This window comes from Lolium perenne, chromosome 4 (genome assembly GCF_019359855.2).
Source record: "Lolium perenne isolate Kyuss_39 chromosome 4, Kyuss_2.0, whole genome shotgun sequence".
Lineage (NCBI taxonomy): Eukaryota > Viridiplantae > Streptophyta > Magnoliopsida > Poales > Poaceae > Lolium > Lolium perenne.
The window spans coordinates 89,622,692-89,649,833 of record NC_067247.2 but is presented as its reverse complement, the minus strand read 5'-3'; the positions used below and the strand labels follow the sequence as shown (position 1 = coordinate 89,649,833).

General features: G+C 43.7%; 1 protein-coding gene across 1 annotated transcript; it reads right to left on the bottom strand.

The window, feature by feature from the left end:
• Positions 1-524: 524 nt before the first annotated feature.
• On the bottom strand, positions 525-20,739 carry LOC139839028 (uncharacterized). Its single transcript, XM_071829072.1, has 4 exons — positions 20,574-20,739; positions 20,200-20,505; positions 19,723-19,848; positions 525-539 (listed from the first exon to the last, which is right to left on the bottom strand). The coding sequence occupies exons 1-4, from the start codon at positions 20,703-20,705 to the stop codon at positions 525-527; spliced, it is 579 nt and encodes a 192-aa protein (XP_071685173.1). The 5' UTR covers positions 20,706-20,739.
• Positions 20,740-27,142: the final 6,403 nt, after the last annotated feature.

Below are 27,142 nucleotides of genomic sequence, written 5' to 3'. Positions count from 1 at the left end.
GTCTCTGCTCGGCTCCCCTGTATCTCCATGATTTTGATTGCCCCCAAGCTTTCCCTTTTGGTCTCGGATGCCCTTGTCCAAGTTGTAAGTTGCATTGGTGTGCTCGTCGCTGCGAGAAGGGACGTAATTCAACCTTCTGTGACGGTCTCTTGATCATCACCTTCTTCTTGTTGAAGGGTGAACGAGTCCTCGTCAGTACGGCGGCCTTCGAGCAGGGCGAGATCGAGGGTAGGGGATCTCTTCGGCGAGGGAGGAGGGTGGTGCTCTGGTTGATCATTTGGTATTGATATCATGTCGTCTGATTGATCTGTTGTTGTTGTCCGCTTCCGGCCATGCTTCGAACGAGGAGTTATTCGTTTGCTTTAAGTTAGGCTTGTTTTGTATCTTCATGTGCTTGTGGTGTACGTGGTGTTATAAGCTGTGTTCAGTCAACTTCTATACCATTTAGTTTGCATCGTCATTCATGCTAGTTATAAGTTGCAACATGAGTTGCAACTGAGATTTAATGATATCATCTGACGGAGTTAGTTCTCAGTCAACTGAAAAATAGTCACACCCTTAATTAGGGCTTATTTAAAAAAAACCTCGGCCGAGAAGAAATGCGGCTGACTGTTAAAGTGTTAATCAGATTGAACGGGCAGAAACCGGACGCATCTTCTGTTCTGCTTGCTGGTGCCCCTCGCGCTCTCGGTGGTGACTGCAGCTCTGTTCTACGCCACCACAAGCCATTGCCGGCCGGCCGCCCACCGCGCCCCTTACTGTTCCCATGTCAGCTCGACCGTTCCTTTCTCAAGCGCTAGCCGGTCCACGTACGTGGCATGCACTGTGTGCGCAACAGGAGCTTCGGTTCGGTGGTTCCCGGCCGGAGGGGAGCGTCTAGTTTTCACACGCGCCATGATGGACTACGCGCGCCCGTTTCGCGGAAGCAAGAAACACCATAATTGCGCAAGATGGAATCGTTTGATCGATCGATGCTGCTACTGCATGCGTACGAATGTTGTCATTGTACATTTACCTTGGTGGTAAATCGTGGCGCATGGATGAAGACGTACGGTGGAGGCGACGATTTCTCTACATGCGGAAGGCTTAATCTTATGATGAATAACGCGCTTGCTAGTCAAAACGCAAAGCTTACTAAGTTTAACCAAATTTTAAGAAGAAAATGTGAATATATAGTACAGCATAAAACAGGCATGTTGTAGAAAAAATATTTTACGGTGAATCTACTCCATCCTCTAGCTCTAAATATTTATTGCAGATTTAGTGAACCTAAACATACTTCAACTTACGTTTTGCCTAAAGCTATGACCTCCTCAAGGCAGCGATCCCAGTTTCAAAAAGAAATTGCCGATCTCATGATCTCGGTACTATAAATTTACAATTGCCGATCTCAATATGAAATTAACCACCGCGGATGCACAATCCAAGTATTCTCCGACCCTAAATATATATCACATATTTAAGTCTACATTTGACCTAAATTTATAACAAGTATTTGGTGCTGCTGGAGGGAGTTCTAAGCTTGCTCCCACCCCCCATATATATGCAGCGAGAACTGAGCTAGCTGCATCATCGATCGCTGCGCATCACGCAACACTACAGGAATCTCTACATATGCCGACGGCCTCCGGCCCTCGGCGTACCACCGCCTAGCCCTCGGCGTACAGTACGCCGACGGGGACCCTCGGCGTAGCTCCTCGGGGAAGGTTGGCCTCGGCAGAAGCCACGTGGCCCTCGGCGTATCGGCGACCGTCGGCGTAGACGGAGAGAGCCGAGGGTGAGGCCCACCCGTCGGCGTACAAGCCCTCGGCGTAGCGCGCAAACGGGAGACGTCAAGTTGACGGCCGTCATAGCTACGCCGAGGGGGAGCCCGTCGGCGTACAGTGCCACGCGGCGGAGCCTGGGAGGCCGTGGCGCAGGCTACGCCGAGGGGGAGCCCGTCGGCGTACGGGGGCACGTGGCGCGTCCTGGGAGGCCCTGACGCAGGCTACGCCGAGGGGGAACACGTCGGCGTACGGGGGCACGTGGCGCGTCCTGGGAGGCCCTGGGAGGCCCTGACGCAGGCTACGCCGAGGGGTAGCCCGTCGGCGTACGGGCGACCATTTGGTCCATGTCGGCGCTACCCCGAGGGGAAAGCCGTCGGCGTATCAGGGACCATTTGGTCCTTTTTCTCGTTTTTTGTTGTTTCGTTCGTTTTCCAGATTTGGCAGAATATAAAAGAACATATAATTCAAAGAAACATCGCATGAAGTGCAAATACACATAACATCAAGTGCATACATAGTTTCATAGTGCCATAGGTTGCATATATAGTGTCATAGTGCCATAGGTGTAGGATAACGTTGCATAGAAAACAAAAAATTTCCTACCGCGAACACGCAATCCAAGCCAAGATGCAATCTAGAAGACGGTAGCAACGAGGGGGTATCGAGTCTCACCCTTGAAGAGATTCCAAAGCCTACAAGATGAGGCTCTTGTTGCTGCGGTAGACGTTCACTTGCCGCTTGCAAAAGCGCGTAGAAGATCTTGATCACGATCGGTTCCGGCGCCACGAACGGGCAGCACCTCCGTACTCGGTCACACGTTCGGTTGTTGATGAAGACGACGTCCACCTCCCCGTTCCAGCGGGCAGCGGAAGTAGTAGCTCCTCTTGAATCCGACAACACGACGGCGTGGTGTCGGTGATGGTGGAGAAGTCCGGCGGAGCTTCGCTAAGCGTACGGGACGTGGTGGAGGAGAGAGGCCGCTAGGGTTTGGGGAGAGGGGGCGCCGTCCACTAAGGGGTGCGGCCACCTTGGTGGTTCTTGGGTGGCCGGCCCCCTCCCCTTGGCCCCTCATTATATAGGTGGAACCCCAAGTGTTGGTCTCCAAGTCTTCGAATAAGACCCGAACCAAAAACCTTCCATATGGTGGGGAAAACTACCCAAGTTAGGACTCCCACTAGAGGTGGGGTTTCCACCTCCCATATGGGGGGGTGGCCGCCCCCCTAAGGGGGAGTCCACTTGGGACTCCTCCCCCACTAGGGTTGGCCGGCCATGGAGGTGGAGTCCCATGTGGACTCCACCTTCCTTGGTGGTTTCTTCCGGACTTTTCTAGAACCTTCCATAGAACCTTCCGCGACATTTTAATTCACATAAAATGACATCCTATATATGAATCTTATTCTCCGGACCATTCCGGAACTCCTCGTGATGTCCGGGATCTCATCCGGGACTCCGAACAAATATTCGAACTCCATTCCATATTCAAGTTCTACCATTTCAACATCCAACTTTAAGTGTGTTACCCTACGGTTCGTGAACTATGCGGACATGGTTGAGTACTCACTCCGACCAATAACCAATAGCGGGATCTGGAGATCCATAATGGCTCCCACATATTCAACGATGACTTCAGTGATCGAATGAACCATTCACATATAATACCAATTCCCTTTGTCACGCGATATTTTACTTGTCCGAGGTTTGATCTTCGGTATCACTCTATACCTTGTTCAACCTCGTCTCCTGACAAGTACTCTTTACTCGTATCGTGGTATGTGGTCTCTTATGAACTCATTCATATGCTTGCAAGACATTAGACGACATTCCACCGAGAGGGCCCAGAGTATATCTATCCGTCATCGGGATGGACAAATCCCACTGTTGATCCATATGCCTCAACTCATACTTTCCGGATACTTAATCCCACCTTTATAGCCACCCATTTACGCAGTGGTGTTTGGTGTAATCAAAGTACCTTTCCGGTATAAGTGATTTACATGATCTCATGGTCATAAGGACTAGGTAACTATGTATCGAAAGCTTATAGCAAATAACTTAATGACGAGATCTTATGCTACGCTTAATTGGGTGTGTCCATTACATCATTCATATAATGATATAACCTTGTTATTAATAACATCCAATGTTCATGATTATGAAACTAATCATCCATTAATCAACAAGCCAGTTTAAGAGGCATACTAGGGACTTCTTGTTTGTCTACATATCACACATGTACTAATGTTTCGGTTAATACAATTATAGCATGATATATAAACATTTATCATAAACATAAAGATATATATAATAACTACTTTTATTATTGCCTCTTGGGCATATCTCCAACAGTCTCCCACTTGCACTAGAGTCAATAATCTAGATTACATTGTAAGGTACCTAACACCCATGGCATTCTGGTGTTGGTCATGCTTTGCCCTAGGGAGAGCTTTAGTCAACGGATCTGCTACATTCAGATCAGTGTGTACTTTACAAATCTTTACTTCTCCATCTTCGATGTACTCGCGAATCGAATGATAACGCAGCTTGATATGCTTCAGCCTCTTGTGTGACCTTGGTTCTTGTGCATTGGCGATGGCACCCATGTTGTCACAATAGATGACTAGTGGGTCCAATGCACTAGGAACCACACCGAGCTCTACAATGAACCTCTTCATCCATACCGCTTCTGATGAAGCCTCTGAAGCCGCTATGTACTCCGATTCTGTTGAGGATTTCGCCACCGTGCACTGCTTCGAGCTTGCCCGACTTATCGCAGGCACCATTCAATATAAACACGTACCCGCATCGTGACTTAGAGTCATCAGGATCAGTGTTCCAACTTGCATCGGTGTAACTTGTTACAACGAGCTCTTGGTCACCTCCATAACAAAGAAACATATTCTTAGTTCTTTTCAAGTACTTCAGGATATTCTTGACCGCTGTCCAGTATTCCATTCCTGGATCACTTTGATATCTGCTAGTCAAACTAACAGCATGTGCTATATCCGGTCTTGTACATAGCATGGCATACATGATAGAGCCTACTGCCGAGGCATAGGAGATCTGACTCATCCTTTCTCTTTCTTCTGCCGTAGCCGGACCTTGAGTCTTACTCAAGATCTTGCCTGGTAACATAGGTAAAAACCCTTTCTTACTTTCGTCCATTCTAAACTTCTTTAGAATCTTGTCCAGGTATGTACTCTGTGATAGCCCTATTAAGCGTCTTGATCTATCTCTATAAATCTTGATGCCTAATATATACGATGCTTCACCAAGGTCTTTCATTGAAAAACTGTTATTCAAATAACCTTTTACACTGCTTAATAGTTCTATATCATTCCCAATCAATAATATGTCATCTACATATAATATTAGGAATGCTACAGAGCTCCCACTCACTTTCTTGTAAATACAGGCCTCTCCATGACACTGTACAAACCCGAAGTCTTTGATCACCTTATCAAAGCGTCGGTTCCAACTTCTTGATGCTTGCTTCAGTCCATAAATTGAACGCTGAAGTTTGCATACTTTGTCAGCATTTTTAGGATCGACAAAACCTTTGGGTTGTACCATATACAACTCTTCCTCAATGTCTCCATTAAGGAACGCCGTTTTGACATCCATCTGCCAAATCTCATAATCGAAAAATGCAGCTATTGCTAACAAAATCCTTACAGATTTTAGCTTCGCTACAGGTGAGAAAGTCTCATCGTAGTCAACTCCTTGAATTTGTCGGAAACCCTTTGCGACAAGTTGAGCTTTATAGACAGTAATATTACCATCAGCATCTGTTTTTCTCTTGAAGATCCATTTATTCTCGACAGCCTTGCGGCTATCAGGTAAGTCTACCAAAGTCCATACTTTGTTATCATACATGGATCCCATTTCGGATTTCATGGCTTCTTGCCATTTGTTGGAATCTGGGCTCATCATCGCTTCTTCATATGTCGCAGGGTCTGCTTCTGGCGTGAAGTTGGCGTGGGAGATAGAAATCTTTGTGGTGTAACTTTTCTTCAGGTCCCCGGCAACGGCGCCAGAAATTTGCTTGATGCGTGTAGTTGACACGTCCGTTGGGAACCCCAAGAGGAAGGTGTGATGCGCACAGCGACAAGTTTCCCTCAGTAAGAAACCAAGGTTTAATCGAACCAGTAGGAGTCAAGAAGCACGTTGAAGGTTGATGGCGGCGGGATGTAGTGCGGCGCAACACCAGAGATTCCGGCGCCAACGTGGAACCTGCACAACACAACCAAAGTACTTTGCCCCAACGAAACAATGAGGTTGTCAATCTCACCGGCTTGCTGTAACAAAGGATTAACCGTATTGTGTGGAAGATGATTGTTTGCAGAAAACGATAAAACAGTATTGCGATGAGATTGTATTTCAGTATAGAGAATTGGACCGGGGTCCACAGTTCACTAGAGGTGTCTCTCCCATAAGATAAACAGCATGTTGGGTGAACAAATTACAGTTGGGCAATTGACAAATAAATAGGGCATGACCATGCACATACATATTATGATGAGTATTGTGAGATTTAATTGGGCATTACGACAAAGTACATAGACCGCTATCCAGCATGCATCTATGCCTAAAAAGTCCACCTTCAGGTTATCATCCGAACCCCCTCCAGTATTAAGTTGCTAACAACAGACAATTGCATTAAGTATTGCGCGTAATGTAATCAGTGACTACATCCTCGAACATAGCACCAATGTTTTATCCCTAGTGGCAATAGCACATCCATAACCTTAGAGGTTCTTGTCACTCCTCCAGATTCACGGAGACATGAACCCACTATCGAGCATAAATACTCCCTCTTGGAGTTACTAGCATCAACTTGGCCAGAGCATCTACTAATAACGGAGAGCATGCAAGATCATAAACAACACATAGACATAACTTTGATAATCAACATAACAAGTATTCTCTATTCATCGGATCCCAACAAACGCAACATATAGAATTACAGATAGATGATCTTGATCATCTTAGGCAGCTCACAAGATCCGACAATTAAGCACAATGGGGAGAAGACAACCATCTAGCTACTGCTATGGACCCATAGTCCAGGGGTAGACTACTCACACATCACTCCGGAGGCGACCATGGCGGCGTAGAGTCCTCCGGGAGATGATTCCCCTCTCCGGTAGGGTGCCGGAGGCGATCTCCTGAATCCCCCGAGATGGGATTGGCGGCGGCGGCGTCTCGATGGGTTTTCCGTATCGTGGCTCTCGGTGCGGGGTGTCGCGCCGGAGGCTTTCCGGAGGCGGAAGGGCAGGGCAGGGGGCCCCACGAGGGCCCCACACCACAGGTCGGCGCGGCCAAGGGCCAGGCCGCGCCGCCCAAGGGTGTGGGCGCCGCGTGGCCCCACTTCGTCTCCTCTTCGGTCTTCTGGAAGCTTCGTGGCAAATAGGACCCTGGGCGTTGATTTCGTCCAATTCCGAGAATATTTCGTTACTAGGATTTCTGAAACCAAAAACAGCAGAAAACAGCAACTGGCACTTCGGCATATTGTTAATAGGTTAGTTCCAGAAAATGCACGAATATGACATAAAGTGTGCATAAAACATGTGGATATCATCAATAATGTGGCATGGAACACAAGAAATTATCGATACGTCGGAGACGTATCAGCATCCCCAAGCTTAGTTCTGCTCGTCCCGAGCAGGTAAAACGATAACAAAGATAATTTCTGGAGTGACATGCCATCATAACCTTGATCATACTATTTGTAAAGCATATGTAGTGAATGCAGCGATCAAAACAATGTATATGACATGAGCAAACAAGTGAATCATAAAGCAAAGACTTTTCATGAATAGTACTTCAACACAAGCATCAATAAGTCTTGCATAAGAGTTAACTCATAAAGCAATAATTCAAAGTAAAAGCATTGAAGCAACACAAAGGAAGATTAAGTTTCAGCGGTTGCTTTCAACTTGTAACATGTATATCTCATGGATAATGTCAACATAGAGTAATATAATAAGTGCAATATGCAAGTATGTAGGAATCAATGCACAGTTCACACAAGTGTTTGCTTCTTGAGGTGGAGAGAAATAGGTGAACTGACTCAACAATGAAAGTAAAAGAATGGTCCTCCATAGAGGAAACGCATCGATTGCTATATTTGTGCTAGAGCTTTGATTTTGAAAACATGAAACAATTTTGTCAACGGTAGTAATAAAGCATATGTATCATGTAAATTATATCTTACAAGTTGCAAGCCTCATGCATAGTATACTAATAGTGCCCGCACCTTGTCCTAATTAGCTTGGACTACCGGATCATCGCAATGCACATGTTTTAACCAAGTGTCACAAAGGGGTACCTCTATGCACTTTGTACAAAGGTCTAAGGAGAAAGCTCGCATTGGATTTCTCGCTATTGATTATTCTCAACTTAGACATCCATACCGGGACAACATAGACAACAGATAATGGACTCCTCTTTTATGCATAAGCATGTAACAACAATTAATAATTTTCTCATATGAGATTGAGGATATATGTCCAAAACTGAAACTTCCACCATGGATCATGGCTTTAGTTAGCGGCCCAATATTTTTCTCTAACAATATGCATGCTTAACCATAAGGTGGTAGATCTCCCTTACTTCAGACAAGACGAACATGCATAGCAACTCACATGAAATTCAACAAAGAGTAGTTGATGGCGTCCCTAGTGAACATGGTTATCGCACAACGAGCAACTTAATAAGAGATAAAGTGCATAAGTACATATTCAATACCACAATAGTTTTTAAGCTATTTGTTCCATGAGCTATATATTGCAAAGGTGAATGATGGAATTTTAAAGGTAGCACTCAAGCAATTTACTTTGGAATGGCGGAGAAATACCATGTAGTAGGTAGGTATGGTGGACACAAATGGCATAGTGGTTGGCTCAAGGATTTTGGATGCATGAGAAGTAATCCCTCTCGATACAAGGTTTAGGCTAGCAAGGTTATTTGAAACAAACACAAGGATGAACGGCGCAGCAAAACTCACATAAAAGACATATTGTAAACATTATAAGACTCTACACCGTCTTCCTTGTTGTTCAAACTCAATACTAGAAATTATCTAGACCTTAGAGAGACCAAATATGCAAATCAAATTTTAGCATGCTCTATGTATTTCTTCATTAATGGGTGCAAAGTATATGATGCAAGAGCTTAAACATGAGCACAACAATTGCCAAGTATCACATTATCCAAGACATTTTAGCAAATTACTACATGTATCATTTTCCAATTCCAACCATATAACAATTTAACGAAGCAGAAACTTCGCCATGAATACTATGAGTAGAGCCTAAGGACATACTTGTCCATATGCTACAGCGGAGCGTGTCTCTCTCCCACAAAGTGAATGCTAGGATCCATTTTATTCAAACAAAACAAAAACAAAAACAAACCGACGCTCCAAGAAAAGCACATAAGATGTGACGGAATAAAAATATAGTTTCAGGGGAGGAACCTGATAATGTTGTCGATGAAGAAGGGGATGCCTTGGGCATCCCCAAGCTTAGACGCTTGAGTCTTCTTAGAATATGCAGGGGTGAACCACCGGGGCATCCCCAAGCTTAGAGCTTTCACTCTCCTTGATCATGTTGTATCATCTCCTCTCTTGATCCTTGAAAACTTCCTCCACACCAAACTTAGAACAACTCATTAGAGGGTTAGTGCACAATCAAAATATACATGTTCAGAGGTGACACAATTATTCTTAACACTTCTGGACATTGCATAAAGCTACTGGACATTAATGGATCAAAGAAATTCATCCAACATAGCAAAAGAGGCAATGCGAAATAAAAGGCAGAATCTGTCAAAACAGAACAGTTCGTATTGACGAATTTTATCGAGGCACCAGACTTGCTCAAATGAAAATTCTCAAATTGAATGAAAGTTGCGTACATATCTGAGGATCACTCACGTAAATTGGCATAATTTTCTCAGTTACCTACAGAGAAAACAGCCCAGATTCGTGACAGCAAAGAAATCTGTTTCTGCGCAGTAATCCAAATCTAGTATGAACTTTTCTATCAACGACTTTACTTGGCACAATAAAACACTAAACTAAGATAAGGAGATGTTGCTACAGTAGTAAACAACTTCCAAGACACAAAATAAAAACAAAGTACTGTAGTAAAAACCATGGGTTGTCTCCCATAAGCGCTTTTCTTTAACGCCTTTTAGCTAGGCGCAGAAAGTGTGTATCAAGTATTATCAAGAGACGAAGTGTCAACATCATAATTTGTTCTAATAATAGAATCAAAAGGTAACTTCATTCTCTTTCTAGGGAAGTGTTCCATACCTTTCTTGAGAGGAAATTGATATTTTATATTACCTTCCTTCATATCAATGATAGCACCAACAGTTCGAAGAAAAGGTCTTCCCAATATAATGGGACAAGATGCATTGCATTCAATATCCAAGACAACAAAATCAACGGGGACAAGGTTATTGTTAACGGTAATGCGAACATTATCAACTTTCCCCAAAGGTTTCTTTATAGAATGATCAGCAAGATTAACATCCAAATAACAATTTTTCAGCGGTGGCAAGTCAAGCATATTATAAATTTTCTTAGGCATAACAGAAATACTTGCACCAAGATCACATAAAGCATTACAATCAAAATCTTTAACCTTCATCTTAATGATGGGCTCCCAACCATCCTCTAGCTTTCTAGGAATAGAGGCTTCGCGCTCTAGTTTCTCTTCTCTAGCTTTTATGAGAGCATTTGTAATATGTTGCGTGAAAGCCAAATTTATAGCACTAGCATTAGGACTTTTAGCAAGTTTTTGCAAGAACTTTATAACTTCAGAGATGTGGCAATCATCAAAATTCAAACCATTATAATCTAAAGCAATGGGATCATCATCCCCAATGTTGGAAAAAATTTCAGCAGCTTTATCACAGGCAGTTTCAGGCTGTTTCTCGCGCTTTGCATTAGATGTGGAAACATTGCTAACACCAATTCTTTTATTAGTAATAGTAGGAGGTGCAGCAACATGTGAAGAATCAACATTACTTGTGGTGGTAATAGTCCAAACTTTAGCTACATTCTTCTCTTTAGCTAGTTTTTCATTTTCTTCTCTATCCCACCTAGCACGCAATTCAGCCATCAATCTTATATTCTCATTAATTCTAACTTGGATAGCATTTGCTGTAGTAACAATTTTATTTTCAATATCCCTATTAGGCATAACTTTCGATTTCAAAAGATCAACATCAGCAGCAAGACTATCGACTTTAGAAGCAAGTATATCAATTTTCCCAAGCTTTTCTTCAACAGATTTATTAAAAGCAGTTTGTGTACTAATAAATTCTTTAAGCATGGCTTCAAGTCCAGGGGGTGAATTCCTATTATTGTTGTAAGAGTTCCCATAAGAATTACCATAGCCGTTGTCATTACTATAAGGATATGGCCTATAGTTGTTACTAGAATTGTTCCGGTAAGCATTGTTGTTGAAATTATTATTTTTAATGAAGTTTACATCAACATGTTCTTCTTGGGCAACCAATGAAGCTAACGGAACATTATTAGGATCAACATTAGTCCTATCATTCACAAGCATAGACATAATAGCATCAATCTTATCACTCAAGGAAGAGGTTTCTTCGACAGAATTTACCTTCTTACCTTGTGGAGCTCTTTCCGTGTGCCATTCAGAGTAATTGATCATCATATTATCAAGAAGCTTTGTTGCTTCACCAAGAGTGATGGACATAAAGGTACCTCCAGCAGCTGAATCCAATAAATTCCGTGAAGAAAAATTTAGTCCTGCATAGAAGGTTTGGATGATCATCCAAGTAGTCAGTCCATGGGTTGGGCAATTTTTAACCAGAGATTTCATTCTTTCCCATGCTTGTGCAACATGTTCAGTATCTAATTGTTTAAAATTCATTATGCTACTCCTCAAAGATATAATTTTAGCAGGGGGATAATATCTACCAATAAAAGCATCCTTGCATTTAGTCCAGGAATCAATACTATTCTTAGGCAGAGATAGCAACCAATCTTTAGCTCTTCCTCTTAATGAGAAAGGGAACAATTTTAATTTTATAATGTCACCATCTACATCTTTATATTTTTGCATTTCACATAGTTCAACAAAATTATTAAGATGGGCAGCAGCATCATCAGAACTAACACCAGAAAATTGCTCTCGCATAACAAGATTCAGTAAAGCAGGTTTAATTTCAAAGAATTCTGCTGTAGTAGCAGGTGGAGCAATAGGTGTGCATAAGAAATCATTATTATTTGTGGTTGTGAAGTCACACAACTTAGTATTTTCAGGGGTGGCCATTTTAGCAGTAGTAAATAAAGCAAACTAGATAAAGTAAATGCGAGTAACTAATTTTTTTTTGTGTTTTTGATATAGTAAACAAGATAGCAAATAAAGTAAAACTAGCAGCTAATTTTTTTGTATTTTGATTTAGTGCAGCAAACAAAGTAGTAAATAAAACTAAGCAAGACAAAAACAAAGTAAAGAGATTGGGAAGTGGAGACTCCCCTTGCAGCGTGTCTTGATCTCCCCGACAACGGCGCCAGAAATTTGCTTCTGGCGTGAAGTTGGCGTGGGAGATAGAAATCTTTGTGGTGTAACTTTTCTTCAGGTCCCCGGCAACGGCGCCAGAAATTTGCTTGATGCGTGTAGTTGACACGTCCGTTGGGAACCCCAAGAGGAAGGTGTGATGCGCACAGCGGCAAGTTTCCCTCAGTAAGAAACCAAGGTTTAATCGAACCAGTAGGAGTCAAGAAGCACGTTGAAGGTTGATGGCGGCGGGATGTAGTGCGGCGCAACACCAGAGATTCCGGCGCCAACGTGGAACCTGCACAACACAACCAAAGTACTTTGCCCCAATGAAACAGCGAGGTTGTCAATCTCACCGGCTTGCTGTAACAAAGGATTAACCGTATTGTGTGGAAGATGATTGTTTGCAGAAAACAAGAAACAAGATTGCAGAGATTGTATTTCAGTATAGAGAATTGGACCGGGGTCCACAGTTCACTAGAGGTGTCTCTCCCATAAGATAAACAGCATGTTGGGTGAACAAATTACAGTTGGGCAATTGACAAATAAAGAGGGCATGACCATGCACATACATATTATGATGAGTATTGTGAGATTTAATTGGGCATTACGACAAAGTACATAGACCGCTATCCAAAGATGCATCTATGCCTAAAAGTCCACCTTCAAAGTTATCATCCGAACCCCCTCCAGTATTAAGTTGCTAACAACAGACAATTGCATTAAGTATTGCGCGTAATGTAATCAGTGACTACATCCTCGAACATAGCACCAATGTTTTATCCCTAGTGGCAACAGCACATCCATAACCTTAGAGGTTCTTGTCACTCCTCCAGATTCACGGAGACATGAACCCACTATCGAGCATAAATACTCCCTCTTGGAGTTACTAGCATCAACTTGGCCAGAGCATCTACTAATAACGGAGAGCATGCAAGATCATAAACAACACATAGACATAACTTTGATAATCAACATAACAAGTATTCTCTATTCATCGGATCCCAACAAACGCAACATATAGAATTACAGATAGATGATCTTGATCATGTTAGGCAGCTCACAAGATCCGACAATTAAGCACAATGGGGAGAAGACAACCATCTAGCTACTGCTATGGACCCATAGTCCAGGGGTAGACTACTCACACATCACTCCGGAGGCGACCATGGCGGCGTAGAGTCCTCCGGGAGATGATTCCCCTCTCCGGCAGGGTGCCGGAGGCGATCTCCTGAATCCCCCGAGATGGGATTGGCGGCGGCGGCGTCTCAGTAAGGTTTTCCGTATCGTGGCTCTCGGTACTGGGGGTTTCGCGACGGAGGCTTTAAGTAGGCGGAAGGGCAGGTCAGGGGGCCACACGAGGGCCCCACACCACAGGTCGGCGTGACCAAGGGCCAGGCCACGCCGCCCTAGGGTTTGGGCGCCTCGTGGCCCCACTTCGTCTCCTCTTCGGTCTTCTGGAAGCTTCGTGGCTAAATAGGACCCTGGGCGTTGATTTCGTCCAATTCCGAGAATATTTCGTTACTAGGATTTCTGAAACCAAAAACAGCAGAAAACAGCAACTGGCACTTCGGCATCTTGTTAATAGGTTAGTTCCAGAAAATGCACGAATATGACATAAAGTGTGCATAAAACATGTGGATATCATCAATAATTCTGCATGGAACACAAGAATTTATCGATACGTCGGAGACGTATCAGGGTCTTCATCATTGTTGTCCACAATCATGACATTTAGACAAGGATCATACCAGTCTGGAGTGGCACGTTCCCTTGTCGATCTGCGAGGTTCAGTAGCTATCTCGTTTGAAGTTTCATGATCATTATCATTAGCTTCCTCTGTTGCCGGTGTAGGCGGCACAGGAACATCTTCCGGTACTGCGCTATTCTGATCAATGAGCAGAGATTCTTCAATCTCATCGAGTTCTACTTTTCTTCCAGTCACTTCTTTAGTGAGAAATTCTTTCTCAAGAAAGGTTCCGTTCTTAGCAACAAAGATCTTGCCTTCGGATCTGTGATAGAAAGTGTACCCTATAGTTTCCTTAGGGTATCCTATGAAGACGCATTTCTCCGCTTTGGGTTCTAGCTTGTCCGGTTGTAACTTTGTTACATAGGCTTCGCAACCCCAAACTTTTAGGAACGACAGCTTAGGTTTCTTATTAAACCATAATTCATACGGCGTCGTTTCAACGGATTTTGATGGTGCTCTATTTAAAGTGAATGCGGCTGTCTCTAATGCATAACTCCAAAATGATAACGGCAAATCAGTAAGAGACATCATAGAACGAACCATATCTAAGAGAGTTCGATTACGACGTTCGGACACACCGTTTCGTTGTGGTGTTCCCGGCGGTGTCAATTGTGAAAGTATTCCGCATTTCTTTAAATGCATGCCAAACTCATAACTCAGATATTCACCTCCGCGATCAGATCGTAGAAATTTAATCTTCTTGTTACGTTGATTTTCTACTTCACTTTGGAATTCCTTAAACTTCTCAAAAGTCTCGGATTTATGTTTCATGAAATAGATATACCCATATCTACTCAGATCATCTGTGAAGGTTAGAACATAACGATAACCACCGCGCGATGCTACACTCATTGGTCCGCACACATCGGTATGTATGATTTCCAATAAGTCAGTAGCTCGCTCCATAATACCAGAGAATGGAGTCTTAGTCATTTTTCCCATTAGACATGCTTCGCATCTATCAAGTGACTCAAAGTCAAGTGATTCAAGTAATCCATCGGTATGGAGTTTCTTCATGCGTTTCACTCCAATATGACCAAGACGACAGTGCCACATAAAAGTAGAATTATCATTCAATTTAATTCGCTTAGCATCAATGTTATGTATATGTGTATCACTACTATCGAGATCTAACAGAAATAAGCCATTCTTTTCAGGTGCTCGACCATAAAAGATATTATTCATAAAAATAGAACAACCATTATTCTCAGACTTGAATGAATAACCGTCTTGCATTAAACAAGATCCAGATATAATGTTCATGCTCAACGCGGGTACATAATAACAATTATTGAGGCTTAAAACTAATCCCGAAGGTAGATGTAGAGGAAGTGTGCCGACAGCGATCACATCGACTTTGGATCCATTTCCAACGCGCATGGTCACTTCATCTTTTAGTAGTTTTCGTTTATTCTTTAGTTCCTATTTCGAGTTACAAATATGAGCAACCGAACCAGTATCAAATACCCAGGTACTAGTACGAGAACCAGTAAGATAAACATCTATAACATGTATATCAGATATACCTTCTTTCTTCTTCTTGACAAGGCCGCTCTTCAGATCCGCCAAATACTTGGAGCAATTACGCTTCCAGTGTCCCTTCTCCTTGCAGTAATAGCACTCAGCATCAGGCTTAGGGCCAGTCTTAGGTTTCACAGGAGGCGTGGCAGCTTTCTTGCCACTCTTCTTGTTCTTGCCTTTAGACTTGCCCTGTTTCTTGAAGCTGGTGGTCTTGTTGACCATCAACACTTGGTGCTCTTTCTTGATCTCAACCTCAGCAGATTTCAGCATGGAGAAGAGTTCAGGTAACTCTTTGTTCATGTTCTGCATATTGTAGTTCATCACAAAGTTCTTGTAACTAGGTGGCAGTGATTGAAGGACACGATTAATCCCCAGTCTATTAGGAATCACTATTCCCAAGTCACTAAGTTTCTTCGCATGCCCGGTCATGGCGAGCATGTGCTCACTAACGGAGCTGCCTTCTTCCATCATGCAGCTGAAGAAGTGTTTCGATGCTTCATAGCATTCCACGGCCGCATGAGTCTCAAATATAGTCTTCAACTCATTGATTAACTCATGTGGATCGTGGTGCTCAAAACGTTTTTGAAGATCGGCTTCCGACCGCATAAGATGGCACACCGAACTTGAGAGTACCGAGTTTTCCGAGTTGCGTAAACAGCTTTTACTTCATCGGTTTCGGTTTACGGGAGGGTCACCTAGCGGTGCATCAAGCACATATTGCAGATTTCCGCCATTGAGGAAAATCCTCACATGACGGAACCAGTCGGTGAAGTTGCTACCGTTGCTCTTAAGCTTTTCTTTCTCTAGGAACTGGTTAAAATTGATTGAGGACGCCATATCTACAACATATTTGCAATAGTTTAGACTAATGTTTATGACAAATTGAGTTCAAATTTTAATTCAATATAATTAAAAACTAGGTGAACTCCCACTCAAAACAATATCCCTCGCATTGTCTTAGTGATCACACGAACCAAATCCACCACACCAAGTCCGATCATCACGAGACAAGATGTAGCTTCAATGGCGAACACTCAAAGTGTTCATCATATCAATCATATGATTCATGCTCTACCTTTCGGTATCACGTGTTCCGAGACCATGTCTGTACATGCTAGGCTCGTCAAGGCCACCTTAGTATCCGCATGTGCAAAACTGGCTTGCACCCGTTGTATGCACTTGTTGATTCTATCACACCCGATCATCACGAGATGCTTCAAACGACAAGTCTTGGCAACGGTGCTACTAAGGATGAACACTTTATTATCTTGAGATTTTAGTGAGAGGGATCATCTTATAATGCTACCGTCGCGATCTAAGCAAAATAAGATGCATAAAAGGATTAACATCACATGAAGTTCATATGTGATATGATATGGCTCTTTTGTCTTTGTGCCTTTTGATCTTCATCTCCAAAGCACGGACATGATCTCCATCATCAACGGGCATGATTTCCATCATCGTCGGCGAAGCACCAAGGTCAATGGCGCCGTCTTCATGATTGTCCTCCATGTAGCAACTATTACAACTACTTTGAAATACTACTCAACATGAAATTTAAAGACAACCATAAGGCTCCTGCCGGTTGTCACAATACAATAATGATCATCTCATACATAGTCATCATCACATTATGGCCATATCACATCACCAAACCCTGCAAAAACAAGTTAGACGTTCTCTAATTTGGTTTGCATATTTTACGTGGTTTAGGGTTTTCGAGTAAGATCCAATCTACCTACGAACATGAACCACAACGGTGATACTAGTGTTGTCAATAGAAGAGTAAATTGAATCTTCACTATAGTAGGAGAGACAGACACCCGCAAAGCCACTTATGCAATACAAGTTGCATGTCGAGCGTGGAGCAAATCTCATGAACGCGGTCATGTAAAGTTAGCCCGAGCCGCTTCATCCCACTATGCCACAAAGATGCAAAGTACTCAACTAAAGATAACAAAAGCATCAACGCCCACAAACCATTGTGTTCTACTCGTGCAACCATCTATGCATAGACACGGCTCTGATACCACTGTAGGATAACGTTGCATAGAAAACAAAAATTTTCCTACCGCGAACACGCAATCCAAGCCAAGATGCAATCTAGAAGACGGTAGCAACGAGGGGGTATCGAGTCTCACCCTTGAAGAGATTCCAAAGCCTACAAGATGAGGCTCTTGTTGCTGCGGTAGACGTTCACTTGTCGCTTGCAAAAGCGCGTAGAAGATCTTGATCACGATCGGTTCCGGCGCCACGAACGGGCAGCACCTCCGTACTCGGTCACACGTTCGGTTGTTGATGAAGACGACGTCCACCTCCCCGTTCCAGCGGGCAGCGGAAGTAGTAGCTCCTCTTGAATCCGACAGCACGATGGCATGGTGTCGGTGATGGTGGAGAAGTCCGGCGGAGCTTCGCTAAGCGTACGGGACGTGGTGGAGGAGAGAGGCCGCTAGGGTTTGGGGAGAGGGGGCGCCGGCCACTAAGGGGTGCGGCCACCTTGGTGGTTCTTGGGTGGCCGGCCCCCTCCCCTTGGCCCCTCATTATATAGGTGGAACCCCAAGTGTTGGTCTCCAAGTCTTCGAATAAGACCCGAACCAAAAACCTTCCATATGGTGGGGAAAACTACCCAAGTTAGGACTCCCACTAGAGGTGGGGTTTCCACCTCCCATATGGGGGGTGGCCGGCCCCCTAAGGGGGAGTCCACTTGGGACTCCTCCCCCACTAGGGTTGGCCGGCCATGGAGGTGGAGTCCCATGTGGACTCCACCTTCCTTGGTGGTTTCTTCCGGACTTTTCTAGAACCTTCTAGAACCTTCCATAGAACCTTCCGCGACATTTTAATTCACATAAAATGACATCCTATATATGAATCTTATTTTCCGGACCATTCCGGAACTCCTCGTGATGTCCGGGATCTCATCCGGGACTCCGAACAAATATTTGAACTCCATTCCATATTCAAGTTCTACCATTTCAACATCCAACTTTAAGTGTGTCACCCTACGGTTCGTGAACTATGCGGACATGGTTGAGTACTCACTCCGACCAATAACCAATAGCGGGATCTGGAGATCCATAATGGCTCCCACATATTCAACGATGACTTCAGTGATCGAATGAACCATTCACATATAATACCAATTCCCTTTGTCACGCGGTATTTTACTTGTCCGAGGTTTGATCTTCGGTATCACTCTATACCTTGTTCAACCTCGTCTCCTGACAAGTACTCTTTACTTGTACCGTGGTATGTGTTCTCTTATGAACTCATTCATATGCTTGCAAGACATTAGACGACATTCCACCGAGAGGGCCCAGAGTATATCTATCCGTCATCGGGATGGACAAATCCCACTGTTGATCCATATGCCTCAACTCATACTTTCCGGATACTTAATCCCACCTTTATAGCCACCCATTTACGCAGTGGTGTTTGGTGTAATCAAAGTACCTTTCCGGTATAAGTGATTTACATGATCTCATGGTCATAAGGACTAGGTAACTATGTATCGAAAGCTTATAGCAAATAACTTAATGACGAGATCTTATGCTACGCTTAATTGGGTGTGTCCATTACATCATTCATATAATGATATAACCTTGTTATTAATAACATCCAATGTTCATGATTATGAAACTAATCATCCATTAATCAACAAGCCAGTTTAAGAGGCATACTAGGGACTTCTTGTTTGTCTACATATCACACATGTACTAATGTTTCGGTTAATACAATTATAGCATGATATATAAACATTTATCATAAACATAAAGATATATATAATAACTACTTTTATTATTGCCTCTTGGGCATATCTCCAACAATAGGATGCATACATAGTGCCATAGTGTGCATAAGATACATGGGACAACTAGAGGAGCTCGTCGCCGCTAAACACCGGCCCGGGCCGATTCCTTCCAGTAGAAGCTGCGGAAGAACCACCGGGAGAAGGACCGGGAGAAGTACCGGGAGAAGTACCGGGAGTAGCACCGGGAGAAGGACCACCATGATGAACCGGTGTGATCTCCCTCCCACCACCCTGGTTTCCGGAACATCCCGTTCCCTACACACATGTTCCCGAGATGTTAGCAATTTGCGAGGCAAAGGAAAGCCGTAGTATTCGGTTTGGCGAAGAACTTACCGCTGTTCTCCCATAGTACTCCGCATCGAAATTTTCCTTCGATGGATAGTTTGGCGCCGGCCCCGGAAAGGGAGGCATCAGCCCTAAATCCACTGTCTGTCCAGTTTGATTGGCCAGCATCGACGCCTGCAAGATAGTTTACATGTCAGTCTTTGCAGAAATGAAGCATCAAACTAGGGGAAAGTGGGACTTGTCATCATTTGCGAAAACAAAGGTTGGAACTTACATGTATATATGCCATGTACTCCGTGAACTGCTGCTGCTGCCGGTTGAAGGCCACCTGATATTCTTGATGAGCGGCCACGTAGGCCGCCTCGAAGTCAGGCTACAATTTCACAAATTCATGTCTCGTTAGCACTTAGCAATGTATGAACGAAAGTCGGAAAGAGGATGGAAATGAGAGAAACTTACGTCGTATGCGGGTTGCCGAGCCCGGCGACGAGGCGGGAGAGGGGGGTTGTCCTTGGTGAGGCCCGCCTTGAGACGCGTGAAGGTCGTGGTGAGCTTATGCTTCACGGCCTTGTTCATCATGGCGAGACGGCCATGCGGCAACCCTCCGGACGACAGGACCAACGACTCCTCGTCGACCTCCACGCTCATGGGGTCATCCACCTCCGGGTGACGATGCCTCACCATCGCGCAGTAGTTCTCGGCGTCCTCGGCGTAGGTGCCGAAGTACTCAGGGAGCGAGGGCTGAGGCTGCGAGAGATCGGGCTTCTTAAGCCGCATCTTGTTGTATATCTCGAGGTCAGAAATCTCCTCGTCGGGTCCTAACTCGGCCCTCTGCATCGCGAAAGGAAATGTTGTGAGTACCAACTTTGAACCTGACGGAAAATAAAATGTATACATACCGTCTTCCCCTTGTAGCGCTCGTAGCTGAGGTTTCCCCCACAGTGTGTGCCACCGTCGCCTCGGTTCTCCGCGTTCCGCCTCGCCACGGCTGCAAAGTCCTCGTCCATCTTGAGCCACCTCGTCCTAACCATCTCCTCCCATGCCTCGGCATGTGGCTCGGCCCAATCGGGGATAACCTGAAAATGCAATACTCAACTCAATCTAATGCAATTGCAACTTAGTAGCAATGTAGAATCTCATTGACATTTTACTCACCGACATGTAGTCCTCCACCGTCATCTCGTACTCGGCCTTAGCATTCTTACCGACAATGTCCGGCTTCTGGACCCTCTCGCCTCTCTATGCCCAGAAGTGACCCGCGGACGTGATCCTTTGGTTGTACCACACCTGCGGTGTCAACCTCTCACAAGTCGCCCGCAAAGTCATGTTCGCGGCCGTCTCCTCAACCTCGGGCGCCACACGATAAAAACACTTCAATCATGCAAAAAACAATTGTGAGAGTCATGAGTTAGAACATTGGGGTCATCAAATATGAACGAAGCTCGAGAAAATATGTCTTACCCAAAACTTTCTCATCACGGCCTCAGCAGCCGTCGGGAAGCCTACGCCAGGGGCACTCTCATAGTCCGTCCAAGTAGTGGCTAGCTTCTTCTCGCCAGCTGGGACAGTGCCGAGGGGATAGTACTTGCCCGGCCAGAACTTCCTAAGCAAAGCTCCAATCATGCTGCTAGGCAGGCGCCCCTTGACCCCCGGAGGAAATGTCCAGTTGCTGCACATGAAAATCAAACATTAGCACATGAAAATCAAACATTAGTACATGAAAATCGAAATTGCCAAATTAGTACACTTACTCAGGGCCAGCAGGAATAATAAGGGTCTTCGCCTCATGGGTCTTAGGCTCCTTCCTCTCGTCGGGGACTCTCGCTTCCCCACGAATCTTCAGTGGCTTCGGCCGCCCATCCTCCTCCGGAGTCTCAAACCCGCGGCTAGAGTCCTCCTCGGCTCTAGACTCCGTCTCCGCCTCCTCTGTAGACGGCCCCTCCAAAAAGAACTCGGAAGCAACGTCGCCTGAAGCCGAGGGTGGTGGCTCAAAGTCCGGTCCTCCCCAGCCACCTCCACCTCCACCTCCACCTCCAGCTCCACCTCCAGCTCCTCCCAAGCCACTGATACGTCTCCGACGTATCGATAATTTCTTATGTTCCAAGCCACATTATTGATGATATCTACATGTTTTATGCACACTTTATGTCATATTCGTGCATTTTCTGGAACTAACCTATTAACAAGATGCCGAAGTGCCGATTCTTGTTTCATTGCTTTTGGTTTCAGAAATCCTAGTAACAAAATATTCTCGGAATTGGACGAAATCAACGCCCAGGTTCCTATTTTGCCCGGAAGCATCCGAGAACACCCGAGAGCCGCCGGAGGGAAGCCACAGGGGCCCCACACTACACCCGGCGCGGCCGAGAGGGGGCCGCGCCGCCCTATGGTGTGGTGGCCCCTGTGCCCCTCCGAGGCTGCCCTTCCGCCTATTTAAAGTCTCCGTCGCGAAAACCCTATCACGTTGGACGAAACCCACGTAAACCTTCCGTAGCCGCCGCCATCGCGAAGCCAAGATCCGGGGACAGGAGTCTCTGTTCGGCACGCCGCCGGACGGGGAAGTGCCCCCGGAAGGCTTCTCCATCGACACCGCTGCCATCTCCACCGCCATCTTCATCACCGCTGCTGCTCCCATGAGGAGGGAGTAGTTCTCCATCGAGGCTCGGGGCTGTACCGGTAGCTATGTGGTTAATCTCTCTCCTATGTACTTCAATACAATGATCTCATGAGCTGCTTTACATGATTGAGATCCATATGATGAGCTTTGTATCGCTACTAGTTGTGTGCTACTCATGTGATGTTATTAAAGTAGTCTATTCCTCCTGCATGGTGTAAAGGTGACTAGTGTGTGCACCGTGTGGTTCTTGTCGTAGGCTATGATCATGATCTCTTGTAGATTGTGGAGTTAATTATCATTATGATAGTATTGATGTGATCTATTCCTCCTTCATAGTGTAATGTGGACAGTGTGTGCACTATGTTAGTTCTTGGTTTATTTTGCAATGATCTATTATGCTCTAAGGTTATTTAAATATGAACATTGAATTGTGGAGCTTGTTAACTCCGGCATTGAGGGTTCGTGTAATCCTACGCAATGTGTTCATCATCCAACAAAAGAGTGTATGTAGCACATATGAGAAAGAGTTATTTATTATGCGATCAATGTTGAGAGTGTCCACTAGTGAAAGTGTAATCCCTAGGCCTTGTTCCTAAACACTGCTATCGCTGCTTGTTTACTGTTTTACTGCGTTACTACTGCTGTGTTACTACTGCTTGTTTACTGTCTTGGGCAAAGTACTTTTCTGGTGCCGTTGCCACTGCTCATACTTATTTATACCACCTGTATTTCACTATCTCTTCGCCGAACTAGTGCACCTATTAGGTGTGTTGGGGACACAAGAGACTTCTTGCTTTGTGGTTGCAGGGTTGCATGAGAGGGATATCTTTGACCTCTTCCTCCCTGAGTTCGATAAACCTTGGGTGATCCACTTAAGGGAAACTTGCTGCTGTTCTACAAACCTCTGCTCTTGGAGGCCCAACACTGTCTACAGGAAAAGGAGGGGGCGTAGACATCAAGCTATTTTCTGGCGCCGTTGCCGGGGAGGAAAGGTAAAAGGTACTCACACTCCGGATCTTGGCTACCAAGCTATTTTCGCCGTTGTAAGTACTCAAAGCTATTTCCTTTAGATCCTGCAATTGTATCTTTTTGTTTCTTGTTTACACTAGTTTGGCATAATGGACAAGAATGAGCTTCTTATGCAATTTCCTGATTTAAAACATGGATTGTTTGATGCGAAAATTAAAAAATCTATTGAATCTTATTTGCATGCTGGTAGTAATATTAGTATGAACGCTTTGAACACCATTGTTGATAATAATATAGAAAGTTCTAAGCTTGGGGAAGCTGGTTTTCATGATCTTTTTAGTCCCCCAAGAATTGAGGAGAAAATTTTCTTTGATGATACTTTGCCTCCAATTTATGATGATTATAATGATAGTAGTCTTTTGGTGCCACCTACTATGGAGAGTAAATTTTGTTGTGATTATACTATGCCTCCTACACTTGATGAGAATAATAATGATAGCTACTTTGTTGAATTTGCTAATAAAATTGATTATGCTTTTGTGGAGAGTAATAATTTTATGCATGAGACTCATGATAAGAATGCTTTATGTGATGGTTATATTGTTGAGTTTGCTCATGTTGCTACTGAAAGTTATTATGAGAGAGGAAAATATGGTTGTAGAAATTTTCATGTTACTAAAATGCCTCTCTATGTGCTTAAATTTTTGAAGCTATACTTGTTTTATCTTCCTAATCTTATCACTTTGCTCTTCATGAATTTATTTATGTACAAGATTCCTCTTCATAGGAAGCATGTTAGACTTAAATGTGTTTTGTATTTGCCTCTTGATGCTCTCTTTTGCTTCAAATACTATTTCTTGCGAGTGCATCATTAAAACTGCTGAGCCCATCTTAATGGCTATAAAGAAAAGAACTTCTTGGGAGATAACCCATGTGTTATTTTGCTACAGTACTTTGTTTTATATTTGTGTCTTGGAAGTTGTTTACTACTGTAGCAACCTCTCCTTATCTTAGTTTAGTGTTTTGTTGTGCCAAGTAAAGTCGTTGATAGAAAAGTTCATACTAGATTTGGATTACTGCGCAGAAACAGATTTCTTTGCTGTCACGAATCTGGGATTTTTTCTCTGTAGGTAACTCAGAAAATTATGCCAATTTACGTGAGTGATCCTCAGATATGTACGCAACTTTCATTCAATTTGAGCATTTTCATTTGAGCAAGTCTGGTGCCTCGATAAAATTCGTCAATACGAACTGTTCTGTTTTGACAGATTCTGCCTTTTATTTCGCATTGCCTCTTTTGCTATGTTGGTTGAATTTCTTTGATCCATTAATGTCCAGTAGCTTTATGCAATGTCCGGAAGTGTTAAGAATGATTGTGTCACCTCTGAACATGTGAGTTTTTGATTATGCACTAACCCTCTAATGAGTTTGTTTCGAGTTTGGTGTGGAGGAAGTTTTCAAGGGTCAAGAGAGGAGGATGATATACTACGATCAAGAAGAGTGAAAAGTCTAAGCTTGGGGATGCCCCGGTGGTTCACCCCTACATATATCAAGAAGAATCAAGCGTCTAAGCTTGGGGATGCCCAAGGCATCCCCTTCTTCATCGACAACATTATCAGGTTCCTCCCCTGAAACTATATTTTTATTCGGTCACATCTTATGTACTTTACTTGGAGCGTCTGTGTGTTTCTTGTTTTTGTTTTGCTTGAATAAAATGGATCCTAGCATTCACTTTGTGGGAGAGAGACATGCTCCGCTGTAGCATATGGACAAGTATGTCCTTAGGCTCTACTCATAGTATTCATGGCGAAGTTTCTTCTTCGTTAAATTGTTATATGGTTGGAATTGGAAAATGATACATGTAGTAATTGCTATAAATGTCTTGGGTAATGTGATACTTGGCAATTGTTGTGCTCATGTTTAAGCTCTTGCATCATATACTTTGCACCCATTAATGAAGAAATACATAGAGCATGCTAAAATTTGGTTTGCATATTTGGTCTCTCTAGAGTCTAGATAATTTCTAGTATTGAGTTTGAACAACAAGGAAGACGGTGTAGAGTCTTATAATGTTTTCAATATGTCTTTTATGTGAGTTTTGCTGCACCGGTTCATCCTTGTGTTTGTTTCAAATAGCCTTGCTAGCCTAAACCTTGTATCGAGAGGGATTACTTCTCATGCATCCAAAATCCTTGAGCCAACCACTATGCCATTTGTGTCCACCATACCTACCTACTACATGGTATTTCTCCGCCATTCCAAAGTAAATTGCTTGAGTGCTACCTTTAAAATTCCATCATTCACCTTTGCAATATATAGCTCATGGGACAAATAGCTTAAAAACTATTGTGGTATTGAATATGTACTTATGCACTTTATCTCTTATTAAGTTGCTTGTTGTGCGATAACCATGTTTCTGGGGACGCCATCAACTATTCTTTGTTGAATATCATGTGAGTTGCTATGCATGTTCGTCTTGTCTGAAGTAAGAGAGATCTACCACCTTATGGTTAAGCATGCATATTGTTAGAGAAGAACATTGGGCCGCTAACTAAAGCCATGATTCATGGTGGAAGTTTCAGTTTTGGACATATATCCTCAATCTCATATGAGAAAATTATTAATTGTTGTTACATGCTTATGCATAAAAGAGGAGTCCATTATCTGTTGTCTATGTTGTCCCGGTATGGATGTCTAAGTTGAGAATAATCAATAGCGAGAAATCCAATGCGAGCTTTCTCCTTAGACCTTTGTACAGGCGGCATAGAGGTACCCCTTTGTGACACTTGGTTAAAACATGTGCATTGTGATGATCCGGTAGTCCAAGCTAATTAGGACAAGGTGCGGGCACTATTAGTATACTATGCATGAGGCTTGCAACTTGTAAGATATAATTTACATGATACATATGCTTTATTACTACCGTTGACAAAATTGTTTCATGTTTTCAAAATAAAAGCTCTAGCACAAATATAGCAATCGATGCTTTCCTCTTTGAAGGACCATTCTTTTACTTTTATGTTGAGTCAGTTCACCTATCTCTCTCCACCTCAAGAAGCAAACACTTGTGTGAACTGTGCATTGATTCCTACATACTTGCATATTGCACTTATTATATTACTCTATGTTGATAATATCCATGAGATATACATGTTACAAGTTGAAAGCAACCGCTGAAACTTAATCTTCCTTTGTGTTGCTTCAATGCCTTTACTTTGAATTATTGCTTTATGAGTTAACTCTTATGCAAGACTTATTGATGCTTGTCTTGAAGAACTATTCATGAAAAGTCTTTGCTTTATGATTCATTTGTTTACTCATGTCATTACCATTGTTTTGATCGCTGCATTCATTACATATGCTTACAATAGTATGATCAAGGTTATGATGGCATGTCACTCCAGAAATTATCTTTGTTATCGTTTACCTGCTCGGGACGAGCAGAACTAAGCTTGGGGATGCTGATACGTCTCCGACGTATCGATAATTTCTTATGTTCCATGCCACATTATTGATGATATCTACATGTTTTATGCACACTTTATGTCATATTCGTGCATTTTCTGGAACTAACCTATTAACAAGATGCCGAAGTGCCGATTCTTTGTTTCTGCTGTTTTTGGTTTCAGAAATCCTAGTAATGAAATATTCTCGGAATTGGACGAAATCAACGCCCAGGTTCCTATTTTGCCCGGAAGCATCCAGAACACCCGAGAGCCGCCAGAGGGAAGCCCTGGGGGCCCCACACTACACCCTGGCGCGGCCAGAGGGGGGGCCGCGCCGCCCTATGGTGTGGTGGCCCCAGGCCCCCTCCGAGGCTGCCCTTCCGCCTATTTAAAGTCTCCGTCGCGAAAACCCTATCACGTTGGACGAAACCCACAG